General features: G+C 36.5%; 1 protein-coding gene across 10 annotated transcripts; it reads left to right on the forward strand.

Moving 5' to 3' along the window:
• Window positions 1–920: 920 nt before the first annotated feature.
• Window positions 921–25,142, forward strand: LOC149162940 (protein FLX-like 1). 10 transcript variants are annotated; one of them, XR_016261955.1, is made up of 11 exons: window positions 1,921–2,032; window positions 2,316–2,945; window positions 3,124–3,278; window positions 3,501–3,586; window positions 3,721–3,801; window positions 4,593–4,673; window positions 8,249–8,492; window positions 9,966–10,033; window positions 10,179–10,246; window positions 24,178–24,267; window positions 24,362–24,497. XR_016261955.1 is itself a non-coding variant. In XM_089437464.1 (8 exons), the coding sequence occupies exons 1-8, from the start codon at window positions 1,971–1,973 to the stop codon at window positions 24,372–24,374; spliced, it is 1,137 nt and encodes a 378-aa protein (XP_089293590.1). In that variant the 5' UTR covers window positions 1,921–1,970; the 3' UTR covers window positions 24,375–24,497. The 10 variants fall into 10 exon arrangements, 2 of the variants coding, with proteins under 2 accessions (XP_089293590.1, XP_089293591.1); XR_016261956.1 differs by having other exon boundaries at window positions 24,178–24,206; XR_016261958.1 differs by lacking the exons at window positions 1,921–2,032; window positions 8,249–8,492; window positions 9,966–10,033; window positions 10,179–10,246 and adding exons at window positions 921–1,110; window positions 1,698–1,901; window positions 24,606–25,142 and having other exon boundaries at window positions 24,178–24,206; window positions 24,362–24,465.
• The last annotated feature ends 1,030 nt before the right edge of the window (window positions 25,143–26,172 follow it).

Raw genomic sequence — 26,172 nt, forward strand, 5'->3', positions numbered from 1 at the left:
GATTCAAATTAATTCAATATAACTAAGATGAATATAAAACAAAGTTAGGAGAAAATGAAATCAAACTAATAACATATAGGGATCAAAGTTAGTTGCATATTTTTTATTTATTTATTTATTTTATTTTTTCTAAATTGAAAGTAAAACTATTTAAAGCATATTTTTACATTATTTTATTTTTGACAATATAAAAATCCATTAATATCCTTATTTAACTATTTATCTTTAAAAAATGTAAAACTTATTATTTATTCAACAAACTTTATTTTTAATTTATATATATTTCCTCTATAATTCTTAAACCTAAAATGCAAATATAAAAGAATCAAATCAATAAATTTGTAAAAATAAATCAAAATTTTATTCACCTTTTTTAATCATTTTTTTTATGGCTAAACATTCACACTTAAGAACTCACAATTTATAGACCACCAATATTAATAGCTTTATTAATGCATAGGGCACTATATGCTATTCATTGGATTTTGTATTTGGCTAAATCCAAATTTTACATTAATTAAATTATAATTCCACAAATATTGATAACCCAATTTTCACTAAGCATCTACTTTTGCAATTTAAAAATATACTTTCTACTAATAATAATTTTATATAGATGAAGCAATATATGCCACCCATTAAATTTGGTACTTGACTAAATCCAAATTTTACATTACTAAAGCTATAACTCCACAAATATTAATAGCCGAATATACACCATGACTAAACTATTAAAAATATACCTTCCACCAATAATAAATAATTTTATATCATATCATTTTTTTTTCCAAAATGTAAAAACTCATTAATTCCCTCACCTGCATTGGAAAAATGTAAAACATGCATTTTTTTGGAAATCAGCCGACCTAATTTTATTTTCTATATATACCTTCACATTCTTAAGCTCAATTCTACTTTTCTATTTATATTCCTCCACTATTCCCCCAAGCATCAAAGGTTAGAAGGTCCAGTGGGAGTAGGGCTGCCAGAGACAATCAGAAGGCAGTGGAACGAAGAAAATTCTATCAATCTCAAAAATAAGGAGAGCAACATAAGGCAAAAACCTGCTTTCTTCGCTTCCTTTTTCGTCGCCACTAGCTTAAATTTCAGGTTGTCACTTCTCATCTTTTCACTATGTTTTTTAATGCTTTTCTGGGGCAAATCATATGCCCTATCAGTGAAAAATAATGGATTTTCTCAGCTTGTTCTGTCGGCCTTTCTGCTTATATATTCAAGTTTCAGCCATGGCCGTCATTTGTCTATTGAGTTTCTTTATATTTGTGGTGGGTAGTGTTTAAAGTTATCCAGGCTTCTCTGTTTATTCACGAGATCTGCACGAGGGTTTGAAAACGTCGTATTTTTACTATGTTGCATATGAGCCGGGGTTATTTTTACCTATGTTGCATATGAGGCGCGGTTTTTTGAGATGTTCGGCTGTGTTTCCATGCCACCACCTAGGTTTCTTTCTATATGAGTGATTTTTAATGGAAGAAATTGAAATTTAAACTGAAATTCATTTTAATGTTCAGTAAAGATAAAATAGGTCAAATGGACCACAGAGTAAACCAGCCATGAAAAGCCTATACAAAAAAGGGCTGGGTAGGGTGTGGGGTTATTGTCAAAACTTGAACCTGTAATGAAGAGAGAAGGGAGCAGGCCTTACTTATTGTCTAAACTAATAATGTGGGTGTTTGTAGTCAGTGCTTGCCTAAGAAAGCCATCAGGAGAGTGCCCTGGACTTGTAGGAGCATGGAAGTAATCTGAGTTGAATCAAACTACTTCCGCTAGAGCGGAGGCAGAAAGGAAATCTCTCATAATCTCTCAGGCTGAAGAGAATACCCTTGTTACTGCAGTTTAGCCGGAGGAAATTGCTCGTGGATGGTATACTTTGCTCTTGAAAGGTTATCTCACTTTTAAATATGAATCACAAATGATCTGCTTGTTGTGCTCGGCTTATTAACACCAATGCAATGCTTCTGGAGTATAGAAGAAGTGAGAACATTGTGATCTTTTGCTTTGCCGCTCATGGCAGGTTACCATCATTTGCTTACAATGCATTGGGTTTTCAATATTGATTGACGTTATAGTGACCTTAGTAATTCTCTAGCATAACACTCTTTTTCTTGCCACTAGTTGCTTGCTCTTGCTTTCTATTTACTTCTGGTTTGTTTTTATTGTCCTTATAGTAGACCTACTTGGACTATAGGACCTTTAAATTGAAGGATATTTGCGTTTTATGACATTAGTGAATTTTATATTTTTTTAATATATGACTTTAAAAAACAATTAATGGAAGTGTTCATCTCATCAAACAGGAAAGAGGAGTATTCTATCTATTTTTTTATAATGGCTGGGAGAAATCGCCTACCTGCACATGCTCTTAAGGGTGCTCAGCAAGCAATGCCACCGATGCACGAGGGCCCTTATGCCAGGGGTGCAGGGCCATTGCCACCTCATCCCGCTCTTGTTGAAGAGATGCGCAATGGCCCTCATGGCAGAGGGCCGGGTCCTCTGCTTCCACATCCTGCACTGCTACAGGAGAGGCTTGCAGCCCAGAATCAAGAGATTCAGGGAATGCTCGTGGAGAACCAACGGCTTGCTGCCACCCATGTTGCTTTACGACAGGAACTAGCTTCAGCCAACCAGGAGCTGCAACACCTGAGTCATGTAGCTAATAGTATGCAGGCTGATAAAGATCACCACCTCAATGAATTGTATGAAAAGTCTATGAAGCTAGAAGCAGAAATGCGTGCCTTGGAGCCAATGAGAGCAGAACTTATGCAGTTACGTGCAGATAATCAGAAAATGAGTTCGGCCGGGCAAGAACTGACGACCCAGGCACAATCACTTACACAAGAGTTGACAAGAGTATGGTCTGATATGCAGCAGGCAGCTGCGTTGAGGACAGAAATGCAAAGCTTGCATGAGGAATTTGAGGGGGCCAGGTACCTATGTTCTTTCTGCAGCACATCTAATATTATACATATGTTCATGTATTTTGCTCTGGTTCTTTGAGTCTTAGAAAATAAATTGCTTTGTTATTTCTAATAAACGCAAGACACTCCAAAGCTAATGAATTTATGTGTGGTTTCGCATTTTCCACTCTCGAACATGATACTGCAGAAATGCCATTGAATATGAGAGAAAGGCACGTGCTGCCCGGCTAGAGCAAGGTCAGACTATGGAGAAAAACTTCATCTCAATGTCCCGGGAAGTTGAGAAACTCCGTGCTGAACTAGCAAATGTTGACAAGAAAGAGCGTGGTGCTGCAAACACAGGTATATTACTAGTATGCTTACTAGAGTTCTCTAATAATTTAATTTGTATCAGAAGTTTATATCTGTACGTCTTAAACTATATTATAAGTAAAACTCAGAAGGGGAAATCAAAACTGTTGTCATCAAAATCTCCCGACAGTTTTTTACAAAAATAATTTTAAAGTTATTTTTAACGAAGTCTGGGCACCCCTAAGGTTAACCTAATTTGTGCCCAATCTTCAGGTGGAGCATATGGTGGGAACTATGGTAGTGCAGAGATGGGTTACACTAGTGGTGCATATGGTGGTGATGGTTATGGAATGCACCCGGTGTGTTTACATTTTTCCTTTCAAAACATGATTCTATGCAGTTTTCACATATTGTGCTATGTTTTGAGATACTGGAAATAAATATTTTTGATATCATCTTGAAATATATTTGGTGTTTTCTATTTTTTTTGTAGGTTCAAGGTGCTGAAGAAAGTGGTGGTCAGTATGGAGCTAGACCTGCTGCATGGGGGGCATATGAAGCGCAGCGTTCCCATGTATGTAGATAAATGGCAGAGCACAATATAGACTTGAAATGCACTGTCATATGATGCATTAGTATTTAAGTAGTGTTTTTCGGTTGAAGCAGAATAATATTTTTTTGGTTTTACAAATTGAAAGGCCTTGTTTAAAAATTATAATAATTGTTACAAATGTGACCAAAATATGTTAATTGGACTTGAAAATAAAACTCATAATGATAAGATGAAAGTGTGTAATGCAACTTTCATTATTTGGAAAAAATAGAAATAAAATATAAAGAGTATGAAGGGGTAGATACAAGAGGTAAATCCTAGAATTAAAATAGTGTTTTAGGAATTTGCAATTTCTCTCAACAAATGAGTAATCAGTCATATCAGTCATACCAATCCGTGTGGGACTAGGCTATAGATTTACATAGTTGAGCATATTGTTCAATTGACTCGTGATGGTCCAATTTATCTCTAGACGCTTAGATTAGTCTAAATACAAGGACAGATTCATTATAATCAAAGTTTTGGATTAGTTTATACACGAGAAATCATCCATTTTAATCTTAAATTCATAATAGTAAGATTTGGTTGTATTCCCATTTGTTAAGAAAATTTGGTAGTAATACGAAATTTGGTGAATTTTCCATTGGTAAACTTGTCTATGAATGTTTTTAGTAATATACCTCGTGCTATAGACTGGCAAACCCAAGATTGGATGAAATTTTCACAAATTGAGCTATATTTGGAGATGCTGAAAAATTTATATTTTTGATATCATCTTGATCTATGTTTGGTGTTTTCAAATTTTTTTGTAGGTTCAAGGGGCTGAAGAAAGTGGTGGTCAGTATGGAGCTAGAGCTGCTCCATGGGCAGCATATGAAACGCAGCGTTCCCATGTACGTAGATAAATGGCAGAGCACAATATGGACTTGAAATGCACTGTGTCATGTGATGCATTACTATTTAGCTAGTGTTTTGTGGTTGACACTACCCAGGATTTGAAGCATCAAAGAAACTTATTTAGATAATAATGTACCAGAGGAAGGACTATTTATTGATACTTTATTGGAGTTGTTTAGTATTAGGCAGTTCTAAATATTTTGATTTTAGCTTTTAGCCTGTATGAAACATGGAGTTGAGTAAACAGAGTAATATTTTTTTTTGTTGTTTTAATAATTGAAAGGCCTTGTTTACAAGTTATAATAATTGTTACAAATGACCAAAATATGTTAATTGGAGTTGAACATGAAAGTCATAATGATAAGATGAAAGTGCGGAATGCAACTTTTAGGTTCAATTTGAAAAAAATAGAAACAAAATATGAAGATAAAAAGTATGAAGGGGTATATGGAAGAGGCCTAGAATTAAAATAGAAATTAGTAATGTATTGCAAAAATTTCCAATTTATCTGAATTTTTTTTATCTAAATAATTTTAATAATGTTCAACAAATGAGTAATAAGAAAATTAAGTACAATCAGTCATACTGATCCGTGGGGGACTGGACTGTAGGCTTACACAGTTGAGCATATTGTTCAATTGACTATTGATGCTCCAATTGATATCTAGACGCTTAGATTAGTCTACGTACAAGGACAGATTCACTATAATCAAAGTCTTGGATTAGTTTATACACGAGCATTCATATAATAGTAAGATTTGGTTGTATTGCCATTTGCTGTAAGAAAATTTGGTAGTAATACAAAATTTGGTGAATTTTCCATTAGTACAGATACAATATGGTAAACCTGTTTATGAATGTTTTTTAGTAATATACCTCATGCCATAGACCGGTAAATCTATAAATAAAAAATAAATGGCATTCCATAAACATTAATGGGTTGTGGACATCCAATTTGGGTATACCTGAGGTAGATAAGCACCTTGACGTTGATAATTGGCAATTGCAGATCAAATTTTCTAAAACCCCTCTGGAATAACAGACATGGGTGTTAATATGGACGTCCTAGTGTTGGATAATCGATGGTCATATTTGAGAAATGGATCAAGGCCAAAATGCAAGACTATTAAATGGAAAAATTGATATTGGTCGTGAACCCCTTTCATAAAAGGTTAGAAAATGGAGTCTTCCCCTTGTTTCTTTGGCTGGCCTGTCGAGTTGAGTTAAGTCAGTGTCGTGTCTGGCTCTCTCTTGGCATATCAAACTAGCCAACAGTGTGTCAGTGTTGCAACTAACTTGCAGGTCAGACTCTGGCCTTTGTGAGATATTTGTTGCTTGATGAGTTCAACATGTGATCAAAAGGAAAAAATTAGCCAGGGTAAAATATATGTTGCTAAAGATTAAAATAAAGACCCCTAAGATGTTAGTGCAGAGTTTGAGCTTGTTGTTGAGCCGAGATTTGTAACATTGTTGAAAATTCTAATCACTGTGCAAAATATTCTCTTGGTGGTACTGTGGAGTCGAGAGTTTTTTAAATCCAGTTGGAAATAGTTAAGTCATTTGGAAAGTTAAATGATGAAAGATTATTAATATATCGACCATCTTTCTTATGGCGTCAGTAAGACATGCATGCATTTCATTTGTCTTGTACCTTATATCATGTTATCTCATCTGGTAGGTTGATTCTATCAGGTGACTTGCTGTTAATATCATCACTTCCTGTATCTGGTTTTGACCAGTTGAAACCATCTCAATCAGCTCATTAGCTGTGTAGAAGGAATAGTTCATTAAAACTAGTATGTATTCAGTTAGTTTGGAGGTTATTTTGGGAATCAGATGGCAAAATTCTGAGAGTGGAAATGAAGTATTTATAATATTAACAGTAGATTAGAGTTTGTTGCTTAATTGTTACTAGTCAACAATGTAATTAGATCCTACGTGGATTCCTGTCTTAAGCTTTATGTAAACAAATATCTGAACCAAGACTGACAATAGTGGAAATTTAGTTGTTTGGCAATACGGAACAGCTAATCTTCAATTTTGAAGTTACTTGTATAATATACCTACAGTGTGATCTATGCACTAAAGGATGGGGTGGTACGATACTGAAGTTGTCTTGGAAATGTACATCATATAACATTTAATGTATATTAGTAATTTAAAATTTACATTTGTTGCAAATATTAGTGGTAGGGTAAAGACCAGAAAATAAATATATACTGTTTTATTGGAATGATCAAGTCAGATGTTGCTTTCAGTGCACATCCGAAAAGTACTTGCAGTGGCATATGATCTACATGAGAACATTTAGAGATGAAGTGAAAGAAATTGTGCAATTATTTGTTTATTATCTATTGACAGATTTGTCAATAATAGATTGCCTTGTAAGACTGGAGTAAAGTTTTAGGGTCAATACAGTTAATAGAAGAATGTACTTTTATGATATCTGATTCTGTTTGTTTTAGGTCCATACCTTTATATTCCATCTGAACATTGATAATATGACGAATATGTAAAGATGGTTTTCATAACATGTTTATAATTGAGTTGGGTAGGGTGCATCTTATCAAGTTGGTTAAAAGAAATATAAAAAAACCTGCTAGTAAAGCAATGCACATTTTTCTCTCTCTCAATTTAGATGCTCGAAATAATAATTGCATCCTCTCTTCTTGCGACTTGAAGTTATTTGTTTCCTTGTATTGCATCATACTGTGTGGTGGTTCAATTTGGTACCTAAAAGTTGGGTGGGGGAAGATCTTCGTGTATATGTCTGTAGATGACAAAAATAAAATGGCTAAAAAAGCATAACATATCAAACTATGCATATTCAACATGTAGGTTGAATATGAAACAAATGAATGATAATTTGTCGGATAGAAGTGAGGTTCTATTGGGTATGGTACTAACCATTTCCATTTACAAAACTGGTAGATCAGGACCTCAGGTAATTGTGTATGTAAATTTCAAATTGTTGGAGTAGGAATCTGAGGTGACCTTGCAATTTATGATAGGAGAGCCAATTCACATGACCCTCTAAATATTCAGCAATTGGGATAGAATACTTTTATGTTTCTTCTGTTGTATTTGTTAAAGGGAAATAGTAGCTGTGCCCTGCAGCTGATTTAAAAAAAAATAGTTTCATGTCAGTTAATGGTTTTGCATATTGGCCCAGAATACATTTTAAATATGTAGGCTGTTGTTGTACAACAGCAGCTTATCTAGCTGTCATAAGGTAGAATGGGATGGCTCCTTGATCTGTCTAGATGTGAATTAAAGAAACCTTGTTTCAGTATTGTGTTGTTTGCATACCTGTAACTGTCTGATGAAGTTGACATGGCTATGAGTAGGTGTGGTTGAAACTTGATACTAGGGAAAATATATATGGTAGGTACAAAGTCTTATGCAATTATGATAAGATGTCTTTCCAAACAAGAATCCAGATGTAAGTCTAACTGTAGGCAGCTTTTAAGGGTATCAGCTTCTGTTCATTTTCATCTGGCATAGACCACTGTACATATATTTTAGAGGCTACTTGGTTCAACTAGTTTTGACTATATGGTATGTATTCAAGTTATATATCAGGATTTCTAGATAAGAGTCGCTACACTGGGAGTACATTTTAGTCATATACAATTGACTTTGCATTTCCTTAAGTGCGATGAAGAGACGAATTTTCAGAGATGTAACAGATCTATAAACGCAAAACCCGTTAAGATTTTCAGCTTCAAAAGTGTTTGAGAAAAATTGATGACAACTGTCAGTGGTTTGGTGCTGCAAGTCTGATGGAACGATGCTACTGAGTTTCACAAGTGCAAGTAAGTGTTTATAACCTGAAAACTGTTCTTAATTATATTTATAATATTTATGTAGTTTTCTTTATTTTCTCTCTTTGCCACATCAAAAGTTGGACATTGTAATTCCTTTGTAAGCATGGTTAAATTTAGATTTGCCGCATTCTATCACATAAGCTCTAAATTTGCCACATCTCCTTGGTTTTTTGGTCTGTGATATCAATGAAAGGGTATCCTGCCTTTAGGATGAGCAGACTCGAGGCTTTCCATTATTTTCCTATAGGTATCCCAAGTCTAGAAGTGAATATGCCTACTTTTGTTTATAAACCAACATGATGCTACTAACTAGAGTTAGATATTTAGAATTAAGCCTAGCTGATTGTTAGCCTAATTGTTTAGTTTATAGGCAATAGATATTATGATGTGACGTATATATCGGCAATACCTGCCTTGTACCAAATCTGGTTAGCAAATTAGCAAGTTAAACGTGAAGCGTTAAAGTTTTAGGCTAGCTTGGGACTGCATGTTCACTACTTATCAGATGTGTTTAGATATGCTGATGTCATGTAATTCGTATTAATTTGTTTTAGATGGTATAGGGCATTTGACAAGTGCCAATTGCATTTTTATGGTGATGGTATAGAATGCCTGACGCTGGCATCTGGTTAATCACACTTCTAGGAGGGATAGTGCCTGAATTTTCGATGTGATTATGCCAATGGACCTGTACCTCTACATGCTAGGGTCTGCCTTGTGTAGGTTTCCTCGCTCTTTGTTTAGGATCATTCTTTCCATTCCAAAATTTTTAGTTGAATTGAAAACAGTGGGTTTTTGAGAAGGGAAGGTACCTTTAGTTTCAATCTGATCATGTCAATGGATTTAGATGCTGGTGGTTGTGTTATAGTGCCCAACACTGGCATTTGCTTAATCAGACTTTTGTAGGAGGGGTCTGATCTGCCCAACAAGTTCTCCCTCTTTGATTAGGATCAATATTTCAAATTCAGAATTATTGCTTGAACTGAAAATCTCAATCCAAGAATAATGGTGGTCCGATAACTACTCTTAAGTTGTTTGTAAATTACCAAAAAACTTCAGGGCTTGGTATCACAACTGATCAGAATTATTAAACTTTTTAAATGTTTAACTGGTGTTCTTTTACTTTTGGCCAACTTTTCTCGCTTAATTTAGGGGATGAAAACATCGACCTTAAAATAGGATGTCGAGGTCTTTTGAGTCTGTTGAGTAGGGAAGTGCTTGCAAACATAAAGTGGATGCAGCTTGGATTTTCTCAATGTTATTGTTTTGTCCATTATGTCTTTACTATGTATGTTAGCTTTTTTTTTTCTTAAATGAAATATCTTTTAGGAAATTCAAAATGGCGAGAATATTTATGGAGAACTTTCATTTATACTAATGAATGTCAACAACATTTCTATTTCATTTGGTTTTTTTTTTTGTATTTTTGCTTACAAACCTTTTTTTGTATCAATCATTCAGGTCACAGGATTCTAACCTATTGGTTCCAAGAATATATCTCAGTGTGTGAAGATATTTTGCACCACTAGGTACTTTCTTTGCTTCATATTTCAAAATGGCGAGTATTTATGGAGAACTTTCATTTATACTAATGAATGTCAACAACATTTCCATTTCATTTGAATTTTTTTTTGTATTTTTGCTTACAAACCTTTTTTTGTATCAATCATTCAGGTCACAGGATTCTAACCTATTGGTTCCAAGAATATATCTCAGTGTGTGAAGATATTTTGCACCACTAGGTACTTTCTTTGCTTCATATTTCAACCCATTGAGTCTCTATTGATGCAAACAATTCCCTTTTATAGATACTCTTGTAAAAACTTATACATTGTAAAGCATCCAATTGATAAAGAAGTGTCTCTTAAGTATTTTTGCATGTTGTTTGTGTGCATTCACAAATGATCAAAGATCAAATTGATAATGGGAAATCTTTGCCCTTCCTGTTAGCTGCTGGAGTGGTTTAAGTCTGGCTTATTAGCGTTGTTGACAAATTTTCTGCTAAACAATGTTCTTGAATACCGGGCTACATACAGAGAGACCACCCCCTGCATAGATTTCAGCCCTGATATTTTTGCTTGTTGATTGTATACATTCTATTATTCAGGGTATTGTGGGCTAAGTTTATTGTCCTAGGAAGCACCTGACTATATGAAAAAATTCTGGGGCCATTGGGTAAGGTCTTTCTTCTATTTTGCATGATTGATATTTTTTTTTAAATAATTTTTCACAAATGATTAAAGAAATTGATAATGGGAAATCTTTTCCCTTCCTGTTAGCTTGGGAGTGATTCAAGTCTGACAATATGAATATACTGTTGTGAATATCTTCTACCAGGTTTAGGTGACTTCACAGCCTAGATGATATATTTAAGCTCTCTGTTGTCATGAGTGAGTGTCCCGAATGCTGTAAGCCTATCCTGTCTTTGCATGTGAATTTGCTAGTAGACATCACATCTTATTCCCTAGAGTGGAATATGCAAAATTCCAGCTACCCTTTCTTCTATTGTAGGAGGATTATGGTGTGCTTCATGCATTCTCCTCCCACTTGGCTGTACAGTGTATCCTATATTAGTTAAGTTTATGGTTTTATCTCTTTATGTGGAAGTCTATTAGTGTCCTAACCCCTAAAGTAGATAGAATACTATTTATTGTTATGTAATGAAGGCCATTATTGTAAAGAAGGCTTATGTAGTAGTGTGAACACAACTATTGTAAAAATCTTACTAGGAGGTTCCATGCTTCTTTAGAATGTCCTTAAGAAAAAGTGTATTTAGAGGTAGACGCATTATAAATATTTCATTGCGGCATAATTTGTAATTTGAGCTCTCTGGTCTATTGGAGGTTGCCTTCTCGAAGAGGCAGGGGAACTGTGCTTCCATATTAATAAAGATATCTTTATTGACTCATATTGTCATTGTGTTCTCTATTCTGTTTCGTTCGGTGATATATCTAGATAATATTTGTTCTCTTGCTCTGAATATTTTGTTTTGTACTTTACAAGTGGTTTCAGAGCACGTTCCTCGACATTCTTTTAAGAATCTTTTTTTGTCTAGAGACTTGTTTCGAGATCTATAAAGAACACAAAGGTTTGACATTAAGTGTGTAAACCTGTGGTAGGGGAATACATGTAGGAACTATAGGGGGTTCGTCCTATGTAGGTTTTCAATGAAATTCTGCAACTGCTATGATGAACAAACTGAAACTAATTTCTTTTCATCAAGACACATAATTTCCCCACAATAGATAAGCAGTGGAATAAAACACAGAGATAAAGAACAGTCACACAATTTACACAGTATTTTTTCTTGGGAAACCCAACTGTGAAACCCCTCTCCTTGCTGTGGTATTTTATTGATAGAGTAAATAGATCAAATACAAAGCAATGTGTCTATTGAGAACAGAGTTGTTCTCCTGCTAACCTAGCCTAGACTTGCCCAGAAACTTGATCACAGCTCCTATCCTTTGCGCACAACCAGACCTGAATTCTTTGCGCACTGGCCTTTTTTCTTGGCTCCTAAATTCATTGCCACATGGCCTCCTATTTTGTAGTGGAAATCCCTCAATCTATGTGCACTTGGTGCTTAATAATACTCACACCACAATTAGGAAGCTCACGCACAAATTTTGTGCACTCAATAATAATACAACCATGTGCCTTTGTCCTCATTTTATCAATTCAATCTATATGCTATATTTGGCGATTACAATTTTAGAACACAAGTTGAGTTTGACTTGTTAACTAAGTCAACTGCTAATTTAACATGTCCTTGCTTCAATCAAGATTGAATCTCTCCAACTCATTCTCTTCTAAATACGAACTACCTGTTAGAAGTCTGCTTAACTGTTCCTCCAACTCCACGAAAGAGATTCCACAAACTCGTCCATGCTAAAAGGACTGATTGTGGTCTTTCTTGACTAAGGCACGAGTCAAGAAGACCTTCCACGCTACCATTTTCAACACTTCCTCTTAGCGAGGAAGGCATTTTGTACAACTCCCAACTTGTTTCTGAAATAGACAACTGCTTCTTGCCAATGCCTTGGTCGAGATATCTGCTGTCTGATCCTTTGTTGGAATGTACGGTAGCTTCACTATACCTTTCTGCACACAATCTCTGAGATGGTGATACCTGATCTTGATATGCTTGGAGTGATCATGAAACACTGGGTTCTTAAGAGTGCTTAATGCCAACTCTGATTATCACAGTGTATCACAATAGGCTTTGTTTTTTCTTTGAAGACCGTTCTAGGCTTGGGAAATGTGCCAAAGCATCTAAGTAAGGGTTTTAATTTAATTGAATGACCAATGCATCAAACCATTAACACTTGTATAATCCAAAAACTCTTGAGAATTTCAATGGGTTGATTTTCATTCCTAACAGCATACAATCCTTCAATTGATTTTGAAAAAGGAAACAAAGAAGATACATGAATAATTAAACATTCATAACGAATACTTAGTCAACCCGATATAGTGGATGCGTGTTGAAAAATTCTACAGCCAAACACATACATTCAAGAGATGACAGAGGCAACAATTAAATGATGCAAAAGTATTCATTTAAGCAAACTGTTCAATGAGCTAGTCTCCATAATGATGATAACTTTGCAGTGGGCTGTCAAGGAAGTTAATATTTGACATAGCCTTACCCTAACTCATATGCTACCTTGAACATATGATGAAAAACATATATGAATATACCAGAAAAAACTCACATGAATACAAATTCGGTTAAGACTGAAGTCATAATCCTTTGATTATCTTCAATTTTGTTTGTTTGTTTGTTTGTCAGAAAAGTACAATGATGTACAAGTGTTCAACCTTTCTTACTTCGAATTACAAAATATTTAGAGTGTAATTCAAAAATATCTAATCTAATACAATCCCTTTCAAAATAAAGTCTTATCCAAAGTGATTTGGATATATCAAATTAATACAATACAAAAATATATTTTCTGAAACTGATTTGCAGATTCAGCACTCTATTCGAGGGTGCTGTTTGTTATTGCTTCCTGGAAACCTGTTTCTGCTCTTTGTTGCTCCTTTCTCTGCACTGGCCCTTGAAAATAGGTATTCAGCTCCTCACTCATTTTGCTTCTGCCTTGAAATGCTGCAGTCAGTTTTACTCAATAATCAAGATTGAATCTCTCCAACTCATTCTCTTCTAAATACAAACTACCTTAGAAGTCTGCTTAACTGTTCCTCCAACTCCACGGATGAGATTCCAATTTCCACAAACTCGTCCATGCTAAAAGAAGGATTGATTGTGGTCTTTTTTGACTAAGGCACAAGTTAAGGAGACCTTCCACGCTACCATTTTCAACACTTCCTCTTAGCGAGGAAGGGATTTTGTACAACTCCCAACTTATCTCTGAAATAGACAACTGCTTCTTGGTAATGCCTTGGTCGAGATATTGGCTGTCTGCTCCTTTGTTGGAATGTATGGTAGCTTCACTATACCTTTCTGCACACAATCTTTGAAATGATGATACCTGATCTTGATATGCTTGGAGCGATCATGAAACACTAGGTTCTTAGAGTGCTTAATGCCAACTCTGATTATCACAGTGTATCACAATAGGCTTTGTTGTATCAATGAGGACCGTTCTAGGTTTGGGAACTGTGCCAAAGCATCTAAGTAAGGGGTTTAATTTAATTGGATGACCAATGCATGAAACCATTAGCACTTGTATAATCCAAAAACTCTTGAGAATTTCAAAGGGTTGATTTTCATTCCTAACAACATACAATCCTTCAATTGATTTTGAAAGAGGAAACGAAGAAGATACATGAATAATTAAACATTCATAACGAATACTTAATCAACCAGATACTGTGGATGTGTATTGAAAAATTCTACAACCAAACACATATATTCAAGAGATGACAGAAGGCAACAATTAAATGATGCAAAGGTACTAATTTAGACAAACTGTTCAATAAGCTAGTCTCCATAATGATGATAACTTTGCAGTGGGCTATCTGTTCCTGTAGGCTATATAGTCCACCAAAAAAGGGGTAAACCCCAAAATACCCATTGTTGGGTAAGTTTTGGTGCAGCTAGGTGAAAAAAACCCTAGACTATGGGTTGATCTTCATAAGCCTTTTTATCAATTAGGTTTCTATTTTGTTTATTTTCAGCCTCACATGCAACTTGTGACCTTTCACCTTCCTTTTCTCCTAATTTCCATTATTTTCATAAATAAATATGCCAAAAATGTCATTTTGCCTTTCCAAAGCCTTAACCATTGCCTATGCCAATTGCCATAGCCATAATAAACCAAATGAAGACCCACACTAAGATGTCCTGCCCAACATTAAGCTTAGAATAAGTGTCCCATCAACCGTGGTTATTATTTTGCTTTTATTAACTTTTATTACATGGAATTTTCACTAGGGTTGTTACAGAACCCTCCCCCTTGGGGGACATCGTCCTCGGTGTTCAACCACACCTATACCTTAGCGAAACCGTTGAAAAGAAAACATACCGCCCATGGAGCTTTATAACATAGCTTGATGCAGTGTTTACAATGATCACCCTGTTGAAAAGCAAACCAACATGACAACATAACAACATGACAACTATAATGACATGACACCCATACCGCTTATTCGAGCTTAATAACATTAGCTCATGGCGATATTTACATCCATATACATATGTACATATATCAAAACATCACCCAAACATATGCCAAAAATATACAAAACATCATACCAAAATTGCTTTACCTCAACCGACAAACAATGAAAGATATATATCCCGAAATGATCAACCATCTCTCATGTAGCTTCATCGGGCCCAAAGTGCTTCCATTGCACTTTAACCTGCTCGATTGCTTGGTTCTGGAGCATGAACACTTTTTTCTGCAATATACACTGAGGCTCTGGCTGAAATTCGCCATCTGGCTCCACTTGCAATACAATCCAGTGGATCACATGATCAACATCCTTAACATACTTCTTAAGTAATAACACATGGAAAACATCATGGACTTTCACTGTAGGAGGCAGTGCAAGTCGATAGGCTAGTGGCCCAATCCTTTCAATAATCCTGAAAGGTCCACAAAATCGTGGTGCTAGCTTGGCACGTGATCCAATCCGTAAGGAGCTCTTTTTTGGTTTGATGCGCAAGTACACATGTTCAGAAATTCATGAAGATTGAAGCATAGAAGATCATATTGTGGCCCGTAAACCATCTTCATCAAGGGGTATCAGAGCAGGGATTTTTTTTTCTTGTGAGATAATAACTTCCAACTACAGTTGGGTAGAAGTTGTTGTAACAATTGCAACTGCAATTGTGGGTTGAATTGTCGAGAGAAGTGACTAGCGTGCAACAACCTATAGAGCAAAGGAAGCTCGAGAGGTTCCAATGGTGGTGAACCTGAGATGCCAAAAGTCCGAGCCAGAGGAGGAGAGCCATTGCAACTTATTGATATTGATACCTGAGGAGAAAGATTGAAGGAGGAATGAGTTACAACGATGAAGCATATGACTAGGAGGCTAAAGTCACTTGACACGGGGACACATGACAAGCAGTACACGAAAATTCGAGTGTCCGACACAGGCAATTTGACCCCCCGGAATAGGGCACGTCGTACATGTTCTATATATATTTTAAAAATTAATACTAAATAGATATTTCTTACGTAAATTCTCATTCATGATACAAATTTAAAAATAGATTTAGATTCCACATTGTAAATTTAAAATTTGTAAGTTTCACAAAGTAACATTATGCATACAAATACATTTGTGATAGATTCATCAATGATTCAATAGGAGAAAGACAAGAAACTGCAGTTTTCTCATTAAGTCATCAAAATCAAAATGTGTTACATAAGTAGTAGCAATACCAATGGAAAATACAAATAGCAAATACAAAACAACTACAAGGTAGTAGGTAGCGCATGAGTCATTAATCATCATCATCAAATCAACATCATTGTCATGGTCACCACTGCTCTCCTCTGCTGCATTCTCCTCTTCTGTATCCAATGGCATATTTGCATCTATTGGTGTGGAGGATGACCCCTCGAGTATCACCATCATCAAAAGTGACAGGCTTTAGCACTGGCTCATTAAGATCCAAGTTGGCCAATGTCAACTCAATACTGCTATTCAAACCCATATCATCAGGAAAGACATCCCGCATCTTAGTCTTTCCCTTCAACCACTTATTCTTTTGCCTGTAAATAAGACGAAGGTTGGTGTGCACATAAACCATTGTCTCTGCTCTGTACTACTCAAGCCTGCTCTTCTTGACACTATACAAATTTCCATATGTGCTCCAATTCCTCTTGCAACAAGAGGATGAAGTCACCTGAGGAGCCTCATGGCTAACTGCTGTAGTGGAGGGCTTGTTACCCCATGAGTTTCCCACCAAGAATAGGGATTCTTAGCCCCCTATCTCTAATTACATCATATCCTGCAAATCGCCCAGTGCCAGTGGAAAACTTTGCAAAGGCATCCTCCACCCAATCAAGCGATGAGCTATCCTGAAAAATTCGCCTCAATGCGTCCTTCCACCCTTGTGAAATTTCACCATCAGGAGGGAATCTGTGGGAAGGTCCACCATTAACTCATGTCTATAGTATTTTGGGTTCAATGAGCGAGCCAAACAATGCAAAGGTGTGCAATTTTTGCCCCATCTGCTGACAAGAATATCCTGTATGGTGGTGAAGGAGGCCTTTGATGATTTTGTACTCAATCATGGAATCCCAGCCCTCATAAACCTCTCCTATGATGGGTTATTTTGTATCTGCAAATCGTAGCAAAACAATGATAGGGTCCATGATCTTAATAGTGAGATCCACCCTCTCCACCAAGCACCATCTAACGTTGTGTCCTTGATTCTTTTTGAGACTACTTGATATGTCTTTCTCCAAAAAGACCAAAACTTTGAAATAACCATGGCCCTAAGAGCGGTCTTGACCTCCCTCAACCTCTTCAACATGATGAATGAAGAGGCAAACCGTGTATCTGCAATCTTCAACAATGATAGATTGGTACTCCTTGTAGACTGTGAGGGCATTTGTATGATTTTGTACAAAGTTGCGGATATGTCGTGCATCCTCAATAATACTTCCAATCCAAGGCACATCATAAGCAATAGATTTAAGTGATAAATTCAAGGAATGAACAATGCAAGGTGTCCAAAATACTTGTGGATATTTAGCTTCCACGATCATGGCAACACCTTGCAAAGCGGTGCATTGTCTGTAATGATTTGCACACAAGAATCAACACCAACATCTTCAATAACTTTAATGAACAACTCACCAATATATTGTGCATCCTTGTATTGTCCAAGTGCATTCACTGATTTCAAGGAAACAAGTCCATTCAAGGAAGACACCATGAAGTTGATGAGTGGGTGGCGTGTTGGATTTGTCCATCCATCAGAAACAATCCTAGCCGCAGATGTTGCCCATTCTGATTTAATAGGCTCAAGCAATTTTGTCCACTTCTTTCTTTGCCTTAGTCAACAATGTGGTTCTAAGCTTCTCTGACCCAGGAGGCACATTCCTTGATGGAGTCCCTTGAGTTAGAGCTCGACACATGTCAAGAAATAAAGGTGAGTGTGCAAAAGAAAAAGAATGCAATGGTGAGATTAAGTTCTTCCCGTCTCTCTTTCTAAAAAATCTTGTCCATTGGACCAAGTGCCACTGCCTTTCTTTTTGTTGCTTGACCCACACACCAACCAAAACTCTCAAATGGAAATTTGTTGCTGCTTTTCCTCAAGAATGGTTGGGGATCGTCATTATTTTTTTTAGATGATGCAACCACCCTTGCCACACCAACATTGGCCTCTTTTTCCATTTCTTTCCTCTTAGCTAAAGACACCTGTGTACATGCTCCAATTCCACAACCTGGTAAAGCCAACAAATGACCTTTCACACAGTGATAAGTGCCCTTGAAATGATTGTTGCAATAGTCGCATTTCCAAGCAACATTGCCTCCTCCCTTCAACTTGCTGCCTGGCCCTTGATCTCTTGTGACATATTTCCACAAGGGATATTTGTCTTCTTGAGCCTGCAGTCTTTCTTAATTCATTCTGCCCTCAACATTTGAAGCTGTTGTTGCAATCCCACTTCCAATAGAGTGAACACTTGCAGACCCTGATGAAATTAGAATAAGAGGGGTATCACCAATTAGGACATTCTTCCCCTTCCTTTGCCTCTTCCCTGGCACCCTTGATTGAACCATGAATGCTGTAAAAAAAATAAAGAAAAAATGCACGAACTTGTAAAAAAAATGCACATGCAAACTGCTGTAGCAAAAATGCAAAAACAATATAAGCAAAATGCACTTACCTGTTGCTTGAATCACTTCCAATGCTCCCACACGCACAATATAAGGCACACTCAAGAATGAGTGCCAAATGAGCCCAAATTGGGCTTTATTGGCCGCATGACACACCTTTTGTGGAACACGTGTTCTGAAATTGGGACACGCTGGGCATGAGCTCAGGATTCGCGTGTTCGTTGAATTCTAAGATCCAGGCATGACGAACACACTCATGACACGTGTCCCAACAAATCATGTATGATTCGCGGGATTTAGGACACGAGGGGGGGTTTTGGATGAATCCGGTTTCTTAGCTAGGAGGCCATTTCTTTTCCTCGGGAGTTTGATGTAGGAGCATCGATTACCCTTAGTCAAATCTTAGTTTTGACTTCTAGAAGAGCCACATTGTTTGTAAGAGGATTAGATCCTCATGGATACACATTCGAAATGCCTTGTAATTTGGATTGTAGAGATCCTCAAGGGATCATAAAAAATCATTTAGAGATTGTAGGGGAGTTGTTGAATGATCTTAGGAGCAGTTGATGGATCTAGAATGATCCATGATTCTGTAGTTATTCCTATAAATTGTAAGACTGCGTGTTGTAATGCATGGCCTTTTGAATGTAAATCAGGCCACCAAGCCATGGCATAGTGTGTGATGTAATTAGAACTATGATAATGATTGAGAGAGGTTTTCGATTGTATAAGAGAAATGGTATTTAGAATTTCGGTTTCTGTGTGATTGTATTAATGTGGATCTGTGTATTTTTGTGTGAAGCTTTAGCGTTGTAAATTACATGGCTCTTGCTGGAAATTGGCCATTATCGGATCGTTGGTTGTGATACTTTCAGCGTTGGTTGTATTAATGGTTGATTTTGAAAACCAAGAATTCTTTGTAATTGGAATCCATGGTGGAGCCATTATGCATGGCATAAAAGATAGTGCCCAGCCTTGAAGACGTGGCCAATGAATGATTGCATTCTTGTGAAAGTATCCAGGTCAATCATTCATGAAGATTGAACTGCAGCGGAAGCATATTGTGGCCATTAACCACAGGTTTCAGGATCGAGATCATAAAAAAACGAGATTTGAACTACCCTTAAAAGCCATCTGCATCAGACGGGGTTGATAGGGGTTGCTTAGAATGGCCTTTAAGGTTGGAAATTTTGATGGCATTCCTCAAGTGGCATCCAATCCATGTATTTGGTCTGTAGTGAAGGGCAGACTGCATTTGGAAGAGAAGAGAGTCTCTTGAAATAAAATACCTTGGGTATAGGCATTTCTTTCACTCCAACTCCAACTTGATTTTTTTCATGATGATCGTAGGGTTTTCAGGAGGATAATTCAGAAGGGTTGTGGTCCTTCAATTCATGATCTGTCATTGAATCCTCGTCTCCAGAATTGGCCGTTGTTTACGAGGACTTTGTGTATAGTAATGGCAGAAATAGAAAAAGAACTTTGATGAGGTGGAAGTGGATTCCGTACCCAAAGGAGTTGTATCTGGTTTAGCTGGAGAGAGTAAGAATGCATGATTGCCATGTGTTCCTCCCTCTGCTTAATATGAAGTAGGCCATCCCTACCCACAAGGAGATTGTTGGGCATTCTTGAATGATACAGAGGATTAATCTTGAACTAGAAATTCCAAATTAGTTGCTGGTTTTGGTTTTTAATAATTTCTTCAAAGATAAAATAAATGAATGCTGGGAATGCATTGGGGTTTTGATGATGAATGTAGAGTATATTTTTTTCCAGTGTTGTGAACATCTTGATAACATCCCAATTTTATCTTGAAATAACGATTTTTTGGCGTAGCCGATGTTTGCCAATTTCTTACTGATATTTTCCCAATTTTTACGATTGTTTGGTTTTCCAGACCCTTGCCGATTGTATCCCGATGCTGATGTTCGCAACATTGTATTTATCAATAAATTGTAAAATGAATGGCTAAGATCACGATGTCTGCAACAAACACATTTATTTCAGGTTACATTTCAGGAGTGCCAATGTGCTTGCTTGCTTAATCTCCAAGTGTTATATATTATGACAACACTTCAAGTCGCCCGTTCATTTGCCTCTAGGGACTGATGTCGTATCAAGCATGCACAACGTGATACACCCTCATTTTGTCCTTGAGCATTATTAGTCAACTATTGTTTTGGAAGTGTTTCTTTGGCTGCGACTTCTTCAGAATGCTACTCATAATGTGGTACAATTGCACATTCTATATGATTTGTTCCATGGAGGATGAATTCAAGCAGATTGTTGTTATCGATGCACTTTTGTGGGGTTTTTTCATCGCTTTTATTCTATTCAATGTGCATGATACTAATTTATACTTCTGGATCTTTTTTATCCCTATTATTCTAATCCTTTAAGAGAATGCATTCTTTTGGGTTTGGTGGCAATTTTGATTCCATTCATGTTCTATTTCTATCTGTTTGTGTATATGCATCTAGTTTTGGGGTTTGTTGTCTACTTCTTGTGTAGTTATAACACCTTGCCACTTTATGCACTTGTTACTTAAATGGGAACAAATGTCAAGGCGGCGTTGATTTCCCCAAAAATTAGAGAAAATATTCGTAGTTGAGGAAAAGAAGCAAAGAAAAGACGAAGATAGGGGTTATAGATGGGACTACAATAGATGACTCAATTGTAAGAAGTTTGGAGAGAAGCACCATTTGCTCCAGTCAAGGTAGATGCTTTTGAAATGGCACAGTTTTAATATTTTTTATGTTGTTAATTTTATTTTTCACGTGTAAGTGGGAAAATGGCCTAAGACCTATTTAGGGATGCATACACCTAGTTTGAAGCTTCACTTGTAAAGTCCAGAATAGGCGTAGGTAATGGGGGGTCATGTTATATTCTCGGAAACCCAATGAATAAACTTTAGCTTGGTCATAGAGTAGAAGATAATAGGCGTAGGTAATGGGGGGCCATGTTATATTCTCGGAAACCCGATAAATAAACTTTAGCTTGGTCATAGAGTAGAAGATAATAGTCATGTACGGGTTTACCAATAGTGGCTTATGAACCCATGGTTTTGCCCATGGTATTAGACACATTGGAGCTTTTTTAAAGGCTCGAGATACTCCATTGTAAGATGTGTTGATTGTCTGGTTTTTGCTTACCTTAGTTGGTATAGCCAAGGGTAATACATCTATTAGGTGTTGATTTTTCCAATTTAGGGTTTTAAGGATAAATCATGGCGTCTAGTGTTCTTGATGTTTATTTTGTGGCTATCTTGTGTCACTTATCTCTCAATTTCTAACAAAGAGGTGGATGAGACTAGTTTACATCCATTTCCTTGAGAAGTAGTAGTTTGGGAAGAACTGACAAGTTCTTTTCCTGTTGCCAGGGCTGCAGACTTGATTGGTGCCAATTGAGAAGCAGCAGCAGGCTTGGTTAGTTGCACCTTTGGGCTAGTTCAAGCGCTATTGTTTTTTCTTAAAACCACTTGAACCTGATCTTCTTTGTCACTAGTGTCTGAGCCATTTTAGTCATGATGCTGCGTATTATCAGTTGGTGGTGCTGGGGGTGTCTTGTTTGGCCACGAGGGGATAGTCTTAGATACATTGCTCTAGGGTTTTATACTGGAAACACATGTTCAGGATATCTATATACCTTGCAGGATGATGCAGAACCTTTCCCCAAACCTGAAAGTACACAGATTCTTTAAGATCCTTGGGTAAGTTAGCCCTTAGTCAAACTTCCTAAGAAGGCCAAGGGTTAAAAAAACTCACGGGCTTATGATAGATAAATTTGCCTATTGGTGCAGAAATGCAAGTACCAAAATTGCAGCATAAGGGATTAGAAGATTCAATCCCCTCCAGGCTCTAGACAATACGTTGGGTGGTTTCCATTGAGAACGACTTGTACCAGTTAGGAAAAACTACCAAGGGATTATGGCATATCCAGGGTCAGGAGAAACATCAAGAGGCACAATGGGAAATTTCTCTAAATGAAAAACTAGGAAAAAAACATTTGCCAGCTTTGAGTGTCTGTGCAAAACCGGTCATGTAGCTCCTATGTATCTTTTAGCTGGGTCTTAATGACAGATTCAGAGGACCCTCCCCACGAAATACACTAGGAGGGTATGCTGTTTGAGACCATGCAAACATACATGCAGCATCAACTGTAATATCATCAGGGTTTTGATCTGGTGGAATGTCATTACCTCAAGGAGTACTTGGGGAACAAATCTTTGTGGTGTCTCTGGCAGGATCATAGCTGCATTTGTGTCCTACTTGTGCATTTTTCCTTCCTGCAAATTCTCAGATTCAACTGTCCGTGTAATGGGTGGTAAGGTGGTCGTAAGGTGGCTACGACGCAGCACCGACATTACCTTATGGCAGAATTTCCTGTGAATATCATGGGACAGTGTAGCTGTCAAGACTCGGAACAGCGTGAGTGAGACAAGAAAGGCAATAAACACAATAATACTGGCACATGAAACCCTCTTCTGGCAGTTTTTGGCTTCCCTAGAATGACAGGAAACACTCCCAAATTGTTTTAAGCAAGTATAGTAGTATATCAAAGTCATAATTTCTCAAGGAATGTTTCAATTTCCATCCCGTGAAAACATGAGGTGTAAATGAACAATGTATTAGCTTTTGCTAGTGCTCCAGTGTCAACTTGCAGTGAACATGACTGAGGAAACATGCCAATTTGCAATGCACATAATTAGTACATGCATCTTTCTTGGAAAGCGCTATTTCTTGACCACTCAAAACTCTTTAGCAGATAGCGATGACATTTTTTCAAATATACGCTCCATGAATGAAAAGCTATTTACGTGGATCAGGAGACTTCTTGAGATCTGAATATCGTTAGAGCGCCCGTGGAGGATGAGATTTATGAGATAGAACTGTTGATAATGTCTGGAAGTAATTTCTTATGTGGTATATAATTGTTGGAAACCAGCGTTTGAACAATGAAGAGATTTATCAGTTGATTCTTTACTCTTCCGGTTTTTTCCACGCGTCAGGTCCCATTCAGATAAGAGGTGTGTCGAGGATATTCTCGCATTAAAGGGATTGGTGCAGAACTGTTTAAATGATGCAGTTAACCCAATAGGTTATGTCCCTAGAATTCCGTATACTTCAGATACATATATTTCGAAAGCTTGTCCGTGGCAAGTCTCTATACATCTACAAACTGTCCTGAACTATCTCCTTGAAAAAATTAAATGGCCGTCTTGAAGTAATGGGATATTTCTTCTTTTATCAGAAAGAGGGTTTACTTTCTGTTTCAATACATAATGGGTGGATGTTCCGGACTTGTTTCATTTGGACTGTAAGTTTTTGTTTGTGGGTTTGATCATTTTTATTGTTCACAGGTGTCAAATTCAATAATTCAAAGCTGATTATATTTATTTTATTCGCAGGCAGAAATGTCCCTTTCAGATACTCTGCGGTAAATATCATTTGACATTGGGCAACGTTGACAAGGATGGAAGTTCTATCTACTACTAAATGTAGTTCAATCTGGCAGCATGACACGATGATCTTTTGAATAAGTCTGTAGTACAATTCGGCATTATTTTAATGTCAGATTTGGGTGATGTGCAGGACAGAAAATTAATAAGTCAGTCTCGGAAGCAGTAGAATTCTCAGTTTAGCCATTTACACTGTTCATTCGCCAACATATGATAGAACTGATGATCCTAGTAATGGTAATTTTATGAAATTTTCTCTCACAAACCAAGTATAATTCGTTCAAATTTATGGATGGGAACCGTGGATGGGAAATTGGATTTAATGCATCTGGAGATCCAATCTCTTAGGTCTTCTGCTACTGTGCTTTCCCATGCAGTGCCTGCTTCCGATATCGAGGTTATCGAGGTTATCCAGCAAAGTTATACTTTCACTTGAGGGATATGCTTCTCAGACCAACATCTACTTGGTGTCCCTGCTGCAAAAATGCTGGTGTGAAATGTTTGAAAGATGGAACAAGGAGGTTGCAGCCCGCTGGGATTTCTCAATTGCGCGTCAGCCTCTTTCTGGATACTAATTAGTTTTTTGCAATCGTTATCTGGCCTGTCAAATCTGAAACGGAGCCGAGTGCTAACGAAGTCCCCATCAGAACGTTCTTAACATATTCATTGGCCAACAGTTTTGCTTGTTCAATGGTATTGAGCCATGCCTCCTCGATATCTATGATACACAAGCATTGAGTTTGTTTTTGTTTCGTTGTTGTTTTCTTCTTTATTTAAGATTAGTGTCTTAATTTTTATGCATCAATCCTCGTCTTGATGATGAACCTCTAATAGAGGTTCAAAATGCTTTGACACTAAGTTTTCTGTGTAATTCAAAATGCTTCCACCCTAAGTTTTCTATGTAATTTATCTTCCACCTTAGGTTTTCTATGTAATTTATGTAATTTTCTTGGAAGATTTTGGCTTGATTTATTTATTAATTAGCACAATCATATTAGTAAATGTGGTAATGTGGTTAATATATGTTGAGTGTCATTTTTCTCATTTTAAAATTGATGGTTTTAGCACAACCATTTGTTTTATAAATCCATTTATTTGTTATTTGACAATTTGCATGGTAATTTCATAACCATATTAAGCAAATGTGAAGAGATAAACATGTATTCACATGATATCTTTTGTTATTAAGATGGTGTGTATTTTTGAAAATGATTTTTAAAATTTTAATTTAATTATCAATAATTATTAGGTGGATGGTAGATATTTAACTTCCACATAGTATTTTAAGATATTCTAAGTAGTATACATAGGAGAAAGGTTGATATTTATTTTAAAAGTAGTGCCATTTTTAGATTTTAATTAAATTGATTAATTAAAAAAATGTTACTTGAATAAGTCATTTTATTGGCTTGGGGTTAAAAATATCCATAATAAAGTGGGGCTGAAAAGATTAATGGTGGTTAATGGTCATGGTTAAGAACCTTGTTATATGTTTTTCTAAATGCATATATGTTTAGCCTATATATGGTTTTTTTTATAATTATTAATAATAAAAATTTAAAATAAAGATGAGATTTAATTAATTTTTATAGTTATTTTAAATATGTAGTAAATTTCTATCATGGATAGCTTGAGTGGGTAATGGTGAAGAGCATGTGTTTCCTCTTAGGATGTCACAAGTTCAAAATCTGGGTAGAGTATCGCTGTGATGAGTTAGGTCTTTTGTTCCACAGACACAGCTCGCTGTGATGAGTTAGGTCTTTTGTTCCACAGACACAGTGCCTCATATACCAATTTGTTGTAGGGCTTGGTCGTGATTGGATAATCAATTTTAATGTAATATACTGGAGGGGGAAATGATTTAGCAACCTAAAACATTATTATAGTAGGATAATGTATTATTTTTTTTTATCAATATTCGGATAATGTATTATTTTTTCTTAT

This window comes from Pinus tabuliformis, chromosome 5_2, assembly GCF_031772625.1.
Source record: "Pinus tabuliformis cultivar Carrire ecotype Pingquan chromosome 5_2, CPIR1, whole genome shotgun sequence".
Lineage (NCBI taxonomy): Eukaryota > Viridiplantae > Streptophyta > Pinopsida > Pinales > Pinaceae > Pinus > Pinus tabuliformis.